General features: G+C 36.9%; 1 protein-coding gene across 1 annotated transcript; it reads right to left on the bottom strand.

Annotated features, from left to right (window-relative positions):
- Positions 1-811: 811 nt before the first annotated feature.
- LOC113282842 (pentatricopeptide repeat-containing protein At5g18390, mitochondrial-like) lies at positions 812-3943 on the bottom strand. Its single transcript, XM_026531948.1, has 2 exons — positions 2382-3943; positions 812-1242 (listed from the first exon to the last, which is right to left on the bottom strand). The coding sequence occupies exon 1, from the start codon at positions 3924-3926 to the stop codon at positions 2496-2498; it is 1431 nt and encodes a 476-aa protein (XP_026387733.1). The 5' UTR covers positions 3927-3943; the 3' UTR covers positions 812-1242; positions 2382-2495.
- Between the last annotated feature and the right edge of the window lie 6825 nt (positions 3944-10768).

Genomic DNA, 10768 nt, shown 5'->3' on the forward strand with positions numbered 1-10768 from the left:
AAAAAAAAAAAAGAAAAAAAAAAACATTGGTGGTGATGGATATAGATAGATCAATAGATGGCTCTTCTAAGACATTAATAGTTCAAAATCTCTATTATCCCTTTTTTTTCATTTCAGTTGGCAAGTCTTTGTATGAAGCAAAAGAAGTGGTCCTAAAACAATAAGAGAGAAAAAATGAGATGAATTTTCATGTCAGGAAAAGACAAGTCCACAAGCACTTGTTTTATGGTCTCATCTTAAGGGGACTTGTCAGAGAAAAGTGTTTAGTAGAGTGTCTTCTCCTTGCTTCCTATGTATAATAACATGAAGAAGATGGAAGAGAATAATTGTATGGACTGCTTCTAATCCACTTAAAGATTTATCTTCCTCATATATACTTGTAGAAAGCAAAGAAATTTAATGATCTGAAGAACCAGGGAAAAAGTATCATTTTAGAGATCTTCATAGGTCCCCTTATCATTAAAAATTGTCCCCCCTCTTTGTTTTATCTACATGGTCCATTCCTATCCATTATAACAAGCTGCTGCTTCAAGAAAATGAAATGCAGGAAGATTTTTAATAGGAACAGTCTTGATGTAGTACAAGTCTTCTCAACTTGTTGCAGAGATAACTCACAATGTGTAAAAATAGCTAATGAAATGGAAAGGAGAAAGAGATAGATATTCACTTACACTTTTTTTAACCTTCAGAGAAATCTTCTTCTTCCAGATGAGTACAGATTTTTCAGAGACCCTGCAAAACAGTAGACTTGCTGGTAAAAGGTTATCTGATGGTAAGTAAGAGTCATCCATTTCAAATTTCACAAAAAATCAAAAGAAAAAGTAGCCAATTTAAACAGGATCTTATGTTTGGTCCATAGATATGGTGGGGGGACTAACTGGAATAACAGTAACGTAAATAATCCATAACAGGTAGTGTACAACAATAACAACTCGGTTGCTGGATATAGAATAAAACTTGTCAATAATACAACACAAAGTTCTCTGCATGTCGCATTTGTTGAACCCAGAGACTCGTGGACAAGGCTCCACAAGCTTTGAGAGTTCACTATCCTATTGTTGTCCATGGCAGTAGAATGGCTCAAAATTTTTACTTTGTTGATCACCACCTGCATTTTCAATGTACTCTTCGTCGTGTCTGATTGTGTCCGCATCACTGTAGACGAGACTGCAAGATACTGATAAAGTATCTTGTCCATCTGTTTGCTACCTCAGCCTCTTGCTCTGCCATTAAAGCTCCTTTCTGCAAGATGTTAGATACGGAAAAAAATGAGCCTCAGAAAAGGGAAGCCCTTGGTGGTTCTGATGATAATCAAACAAAATATTAGATTGTATAAAAGGAAAGAAATGAGTTCCGAAACTGGTACTAATGATGGATCCAAAGATAATCAAACACGCATTAAATTGTTCGCATTGGGGACAGGACCTAGGGGAAACTATGAAAATAGCCTTCTATTCCATTGGCCGGGACCAAATAGGGATAAGTTTTGGACCAAGGTCTTTTCAATTCAGTTTCCACCATCTCTGTGGTCCTATCATTTGATGGTTCACAAGAAAAATGAAAAGTAAAGGAACAAAGCATGCAAGTACGAAAGAAGGTTAACCTCACAAGTCTCAAAATATTTAGCATCTTCTTTTGCACAACTCTTCCTTCGTGTCATGCGGGTTTAATCTTAGAGTGAAAGGCTTTCCTTTCATGGACCTTCCTTCCTAAAGTGCAATTATGTTCTTGAAAAGCTATTTTATTTGTTTAAGGGGGGACATGCGTCTTCGGAAACGAATCATATTAAGATGACTAGGAGGAGTGGGTTACAATAAAATGCCAAACAAAATGTAGAAAGATTTGTCAGGGTATTATGAAGAGATTGCATATTCACCTTAATCCTTTGGCCAACCAGACTTAGAAACTATATTGGAAGGATGGTCCTCAGTCAGACTTACATGGGTAATTGGGTATGCTAACTAACTGTGTAGCATGATAAGAACTCATTCAACTAGCTAATGTGAGATGAACACACAAACAAATTGAATAAATGAAATGACGTTATACTTTCAGAAGTAACATTCGCAAACATTTCTATGCTCAGTTGTCATTGCAAATTAAAGCTAGCAATCACTGGATATAGCAATCCTGTATCTATGAAACAATGATAGGATACGAGTGTCAGGGCAGATACTGTTTGAGGTGTTGGGCATGTTCAGTTAAACATAGCCCAAACATGGATACAGCCCATAAACATCTCATGAGCAAGTGCAAGTGCTCGCTGAAGTGTCCAAAAGTGTTGAACGCACCGTGCGTCACACACAAGCAAATCTACAAAGTGAAGTCCTACTCACATGGATATTTCCAGATTATGTATTTGACGCAGAAAAAAGACCAACCTGCAACGTAAACCAATTCGTATACGTATATGCATTGCCCAACAGGATAAGCCGCAGAACACAAATATGTTAACAAAGCAGAACATTTTCTTCAGACTTTCAAAAGTTTCTATCTCAAGCACCCCAGAGTGATATCTCTAATTCATCTATTCTCTTTGCCAAGTCATGCTCCCCGCAGTTCTTTAGTCCATCAGTAACCATATCGAAATTCTGTGTTCGGGGTGCCAAATTCAACTCTGTCATCTCAATCAAATAATTTGCAGCCTCAACAAACCTCCCTCCCCTTGCACACATTTTAATCAACATAGTATAAACAGGCCTGTTCGGTGGATGCCCTTGAACTTTCATATCATTGAAAAAACTAAATGCATCATCAAACTGCCCATTCCTAAAAAGTGCTTTAGTAATTGGAGCATACAGACTCGGAAATGGCTTATGCCCATCCTCTATCGAACAATGCAAGAGCCTAAAGGCTTCATCCAGTTTACCCATCTTCGAAGCAGCAGGAATCATAGTCTTATAAGTTGTAATATCAGGAGTAAGCCCTAACTTACAAACATCCCGAAGAAGTTCAATAGAGAACTCAATCTCACCAGAATTACAAATAGCTTCTAATAAAGAATTAAAAGTCGATATATCAGGCAAATACCCTTCTTTAGTCATTTTTCTCACCAACCCTTTTGCCGATTCTAGATATCCCGCGTTAAGTAAACCATCAATTAAAAGATCACGACCTCTAACAGGTGGATTAAAACCCTTTCTACTCATTTCCTCTAAAAATTGTTGAGCTTCTTTAAGTTTACCAGATGAACACCAACCATTAACAAGAATCGAATACGTCTTCTTATCAGGAACACCCCCTTTTCTAATCAATCTCCTAATCAAAGCATAAGCACCTTGAAAATTCTTAACTTCACATAAAGCAAATAACAAGGAATTATAAACTTGAGTTGTTTGTTCACAATTAAAATCCTTCATCCGATTAAAAACCTCGACAGCTCGATCAGTTAAACCATGCCTACCATAAGATTCAATAATCATAGAAAAAGTTTCAGGTGTTAAACAAAATTCTTGTTTTTTCATTTGTTCAGCAACTTTCCACATTGTATCCCAATTTCTAGTCTTCCCTAAGGTTTTAATAAGTTCTTCATACTCTAAAGTTGTTGGTTCATATTTAGATTGATTTCTTGCCCAATTAAAAAACCTAAATGATTCAATACCTGATTTATTGCAACTTCGGAGAACTCTATAAACAAGTTCTGATGTTACATTGATTTGCATCTTCTGTAATGTTCTTTCTAAGAAGAAATCCCGACGAACTATGTTGGATATATGATGAATTGCAGCGAAATAATCATCATTTGAAACTCCACCTCTGCTGCCGTTGTTGCTTTCGTTTTCGACATTGTTAAGGTGTTTAAGTTTAGTAGTTAGGGTTTGGAGTGATCGGAAAGTAGTGGGTTTGGATATTGAGATTGGGAAATTAGGGTTTTGTTGGGATTTACACGATAGACGAAGAAGAAGAATAGCAGTAGAGAGGAACATTTGAGTTTTGGTAGAGAATCTTCGAATCAGTGTAAATCAAAATCAAATGAGTGTAGTGAAATAATAGGGGTTTGACCCGTTTGGAGGGTTAGGGTTAACCCGCTCACCAGACCATGCCCTCTTTGAGTAACATATTTGCTTTCTAAAGGTAGGGCTGTCAAAAGAACCTATCGAAATGGTAACTGGATTAGCCGGTACCGTTGCTACCGGAATTCCGATACCGATAATTTCGGGCGGAATTCTCAAAATCCTAACTGATACCGTTATGTTAAGGTTATCAGATGCCGGTAAAATTACCGATAAATACCGTTATCTGACAGAGTTCTACATCACCTATTTTTCGGAGCCAAATTCAGTTCAAAATAAGAAGCTTCCGGTTCAAAATCCACGTCAAACACAAAGTAAACACGTACAAATATTCCAAATTTGCTTAGTTACATCTTCTTACAAAAAAGAACACAAAGAAATTAAAAAACAGTTGCATCCTTGGATAATAATTAATGTTACCGGTAAATATCGTTATCGATAAATACCTTTATCAGTGTCGGTAGTTAGCCAAGCGGTATGTGCCTCCGCTGGTACTGTTTTGTTAAGACAACAATTATCGATAAACTTCTGTTACTGAGTTCCGATTTCCGTTTTGGTAGATAAGCATATATGTGTGATTTCATTTTTGATCGTACATCAAGGTGCGATTGGAAATCGACAGCAATAAACAAAGTCTAGCTAAACTCAAAATCATGACTTATGCTTCCCGAAGAGCAACCTAGATTATTATTCACCTCACCTGTGGAATCACAAAGTCTGAGACGAATAGAACTTTGCGCTTTTTATGTATCTTGTTCGAGTGAGCAGCTCAACAATCAAACATAATCAGGATACACGAACTATCAAGATAAAAGATAGTGGACCTGGCTTCACGAATCTCCAGGTAAAGACTTTTTAGTCACTAAACCCTAGAACGATTTTAGGGAGAGGACGACTCTAGTTTACAACTAAGACACACAAAGAATATTGTCAAGGATTCAAAAATCCCAGTTGCTTGAGGTTTTCCCTTATATAGACTTTCAAAGTATAGGTTTCTTTAGGTTTAAGCTGAGAAATCTTTGGAACCAAGCAAACAACATCCACCGAAATGATATTAACACAACAAGATATACACTATAGTTAAGATGAACCATAACTGAAACGTGTATAAAGACATTGTTCATGGATGGTTAGCCGAGACTAGCCGATTAAACTATAAGCTTAATCATTTTCATATAACACTTAAGATGTTATACTTGAGTCACAACCATAGGTTATAATGTAACCAATCATGTCTATATAGTATTTTTTAAGATTTATTCAAATGCCAATTATCTCACAGAAATAATTTTTGTGCATCTAAAAATATTTGACAGGGCAAGTATGTGTACCAGGTACATGTACTCTACCTTGTTTGTGACTGTTTATGTTATGCTACGTGTACCGGGTATGTGTACCCTTAAGACAAAAACGAGTTCAAGAACTTACAGAACTTTTCCGGTTTTCGTACCGGGTATGGATACCACACCAGTTTCAAAACCAAAAATTCTTTTTCGGTTTGCATACTGGGTATGCGTACCATTCCTGGTTCACGAGCAACAGACTTTTTATGGTATGGATACCAGGTATGCGTACCAAGAAGTTGTTGTCGACATATACCTACTCCGGTATGTGTACTGAGTACATATACTACGGTTTCGGACCGACGGTTCGGGACCTATAACAGTTTTCTTCACTATGTAAATTGGTATGCGTACTGTCTTGTATCCAGAATTATTATAGTTTTATATTTCTCTCTAAATAAATTCGAAACATTTTCAAATAACATCAATGACACATATCACTATGAAAAAATGGAGGTCTATCAACCACACCCAATATTTCGTTTAGCAATCTATGTGTACTAACTCCAATATACTTTTAAAAGAATCAACTAGACAGTCAGACTCAATATTTAGAAAAGTATATCAAAGAGTTTTATCTCTATTTCTCAATTCAATCTGCAATCAAACAAATAGGAATTTGCGAGCCCGGTTGAATAAGAGAAATAACTTGGACGGTATCAAAAATCAATATCCAAGTGTCAATCAATTCAATCAACAACCCAAAGGCCGGATTCAAGAACTGATTGAACTTACGCACAACCTGTGATATTTCAATTATATAGAAAATATAATGCGGAAAAGAAATAACACATACACCAGAAGTTTGTTAACGAGGAAACCGCAAATGTAGAAAAACCCTGGGACCTAGTCCAGCTTTGAATACCACACTGTATTAAGCCGCTACAGACATTAACCTACTACAAGTGAACTTCGGACTGGAATGTAGTTGACACCTAACCAATCTCACACTGATCAAGGTACAATTGCGCTCCTTACGTCTCTGAATCCCATCAGGACTCTACACACTTGATTCTCGTAACTAATCTTACCCACAACTAAGAGTTGTTATGACCCAAAGTCGAAGACTTGATAAACAAATCTGTCCCACACACAAAAGTCTATTGAAATAGATAAATCTGTCTCCCACAGAAATACCTACGAGTTTTGTTCCGTCTTTTGATAAATCAAAGTGCATAGGAACCAATTGATATACCAGACTTATATTCCCGAAGAACAGCCTAGTAATATCAATCACCTTACAATAATCTTAATCATATGGAAGCGAAACAAGATATTGTGGAATCACAACGATGAGACCAAGATGTTTGTGATTTCTTTTTATCTTACCTATCGGAGATAAATCTCGAGGAAATCTTAGAAAATATAATACTCAATCACGATAGTATAACGTAAGATCAGAACACGCAACTACAGAGAAAATAGTTGGGTCTAGCTTCACAATCCCAATGAAGACTCCAAGTCGTTAACCTATGAGGGTTTCAAGAAAAACCTTGGTTAAAGGAGAATCGACTCTAGTCGCAACTAGTATCACACACAAGGTGTGGGGATTAGTTTCCCAATTGCTAGAGTTCTTCCTTATATAGTCTTCAAATCAGGGTTTGCAATCAATGTTACCTTGGTAATAAAGCATTCAATATTCACCGTTATATGAAAACATGATTAGACTCAAGATAATATCTTTCAACCGTTATATCGAATTTATCTTGTTACACACAAATGAAATGTACCTTCATTTAGATATGGGTAACCGTACCTAAACGTGTACACCAAGTTGGCTCAACAATAGTTAACCGAAGTTAGCCATATGAATATTCTCATATCAACCTTATTCATCTTAACCACAACTAGTTCAAATGACTCAAATTAAAATAGTTATAGAGTTGTTAAATTGTTTATATTCTCATAAAAGTATACAAGACACAATTGAAGCAAAATCGGTTTGATTCACTCGAATCAATTCATGAACATTATAGCCACGGTTTGCAAAAGATTGCATTCCTTATTATATAAATGTATTAGTTCATGACACAAGTGATTCTGGAACATAACCCACTCAAGTATGCAAACGGGTAGGCATACCTAAGTAGCCAGACTTAGACTGTGTTCGCCAGTATGCAAACGGGTACGCATACTGTCGTACACTTCCAAACTTCAGTTGAAACCAGTACGCGTACATGTACGCATATTATAGTACCCACACTTCAACTGACTTTGCCATACGCCAGTATGTGTACAAGTACGCATACTCTAGCTCCCAGACTTTACCTGACCAACCAGTGCGCATACGGGTATGCATACTAAGATCCGATCTTGGATCAACACATATGCAAGTACACATACTGTGCTTATAATCCAATCATGATTAAGTGTTTTAAATTCCCATTTCAATCATCGAAACATTCTTGGAAGACGACAATAGCTATCTCACACAAAGTATTAGCTTCAAAGCAATTTTCAAGTGATCGAATGATCAATACAAATATTCCGAGTCTACATCAAATAACTGTCTCACACAAATCATGTATGATGTTACCAGGAGATTTACACATGATCATATTTTGACTTTCGTCAAGAATATAAGATGAACTTGGTTAAAGCGAAAGCTTACCAACATATATTTCGAGAAATATGTAAGTGAGTTAAACTCATCTGGAAATATCAAATGTGTATAAAGTGAAGTCTATATAACTATATGACTTTTGTCTCAAATAAGAGATATAGTAGATAGATTTATGAGTGATATATGAGTTCAAGTCTCGACACACATTTTGTTGGTGAAGTTCCACAAGCTCTCCTAGTAGTTCTTCGTCTTCAATCGATGAACGCTGTGAAGTCTAAAGCTCAACTACACTTTCTATCCTAATCCAAGACTTAGCTATAAGTAGACTAGAAATCAAGACTTATAGTTTTGGCAACTAAACTTGACAAACAAGCTTGAGATAGCAACGCTAGCGAGTTCGACCGAGCATTGATCTAACAAACTATTCCAGGCTATTTTCATATGATAATCTTGAATCATGATTTAGATTATGAACTATAAATTGTCCTTAACCAAAATTTATCAAGTATGTACAAATTTTCATTAAACTTAGTCATACGTATTTCGATAACTAATTATCAAGATAAACTTGACTCGAAATTCTTTATATGCTTGCAATAGTCTCATTAGTATGGCGACAACGTCTTATAGATAGAAGGATGAATATAACTTGATAAATAGGTGGTTAAGTCTCCACTTACTTTTGTTGAAGAAGTTCTCCAAAATCTTCGGTTGATCTTCGTCTTCAAACGGTAGAATGCAATGATGTCTGATTCTCAACTACACTTCTATCCTGATCCTAGACTTGACTAATTGTAGACTAGAAATCAAGATATAGTTTTGATCAACTAAATTTGACAACAATCTTGATATAACAATGCTTGTGAGTTCGACCGAGCAATGCTATAAAAGAAAACCCCACACTTCCCGATGAACAAAGTGGCTAAGTGGGGACAATATCGGTTGAGGGTCGGGTCATTACATAAAGGTTTTAGACCTTCCCAAAGAAACACTCTTTGGAAGTGCATTTGGAAACTTAGAGTCCCACGTCGTATTCGTACATCTAGAAAACCACCTGAAATGCTTTACCTACTAGAACTTTTCTGCAAACCAGAATACCTATTGACACTATAATCTGTCCTAGATATCTGTCTTGCAATGAATAATCTATGAATGCCTTGGTCTTATGTACTTTTGTACTTTTGTTACTTCGATTTGGTTTTCTTCTTCTCTTTGTTTTCCTGACCATAACTTTCATAATTCTACTTTGCTTGATTAGCTTGATGATTGGCTTATTAATGTTGTTACTTCTCTTTCTTATGAATCAAAAAAGATGTTTGTTGTTTCCATGTGGTCTATCTGGAATAGTAGAAATAACTTAATATTCCGTAAAGAAAAAGGAAAATTCCACAGTTGTTATTTCTAGATCTAGAGCTATGATTGTCTTTAGGAATCCCCTTATACCCCTTTGGTGTGACAAGCAAAGACACACAAAAGCTTGCAAGTATACAAGGTCAAGATTTATAATATAGTGATGAGTGGGGGTTTGTCCACAGGGAGAGGAGCATACAAGAAGTCTTCCTAGCTAAGTTCACGGTGAGCTAATGGCAGTGACTATAGTGACAGTGACAAGTTTCTAGAGTAGAAGTGAAACAAAGGCAGCAGCCTAAGGCAAGGGTATTGAGTAATAGTGACTGACAAAGAGCAAAATGCAGAATTGTGTGAAGTAACTAAGGCAATTGAATCCACCTTGTGCCCTAATCAAGCAATGCAATCTAGGTTTAGTTGGAGTTCCTATGCATACATCTAGAATGAGATGAAAATCAGCTTGCTCACTGATATGCCCCTAGAATTGATTGTCTTTTGACAGCACAATCAATCACAGGCATGCCAGAGCACTGAGTACTTCTCATTGCTCAAGCAAACAGGCAATAAGAATACTATCCTAACCATGCATCATCCAACAGTTCACTAGGCTTCATCAGAGCCCTAGTTGCAGTGAATTAGCTCATGCTAGACATGAGTATAACCAAAGCATTCATCCAACAGACTAAATTCAAATGCAACATACATACAAGAAACACACATTCAACTGTTGCTAAACAGAAATTGGGAAATTGAGAATTGATTCAATAAATTGTTCACTGGCTAGCCCAGAGATAGTTTATAACACAACCCAACAGTACATATTTATACCCACAGATTAAAATTAGGGTTCTTCCCCCTTTTCCCAAAAATCAGAAATTAGGGTTACCTAATTTGTTGAAAATTGAGCCTTGAAATCGAGCACCCATGCTTTGAATCGTCCTTATGCTCCCTCCTGAATCTTCTGCTACCATTAATTTCCCTAAATCGAGATGTTTTATCAACCTCACCTAGGACAGTTGGTGAGAGAGGATAAAACATCTAGGTTTAGGGGGATTGTTTGGGGGTTTGTTCTGTCGGGTGATGGTGGAGGTTATGGTGATGGTTGAATGATTTGGGGAAAGGATGGTGGAGTGATTTGGGGGAGAAGATGGTGGAGTGATTTGGGGGAAGGGTCACTGTTGCAGGAGAGGGGAAGAAGAAGAAAGAAAGAGGAGAAGAATGGGTCGATAGTTTAGGGTATATGTATAGGTTGCTAGGGTGTTGAGCAGGTGTAGAGGATTTTGATGTTTCGCGAAGCTGGACCGATGGATGGGAAGATGGCAGAACAATCTGACGGCGAGATGGAGTGAAGCTTGTAGCGACCGCTGGATTATATAATACAACAAAATCAACGACGCCAGATGGAGTTAGGTGTTGTAGTGTTAGGCGGAGATATCAAACTTCGATGTACAGCAAGGGAGCGACCGTCGGATGCTTCTGAGAACTGATCTGACGGCTGAAGA

The sequence above is a fragment of the Papaver somniferum genome, chromosome 5 (assembly GCF_003573695.1).
Source record: "Papaver somniferum cultivar HN1 chromosome 5, ASM357369v1, whole genome shotgun sequence".
Taxonomy (NCBI): domain Eukaryota; kingdom Viridiplantae; phylum Streptophyta; class Magnoliopsida; order Ranunculales; family Papaveraceae; genus Papaver; species Papaver somniferum.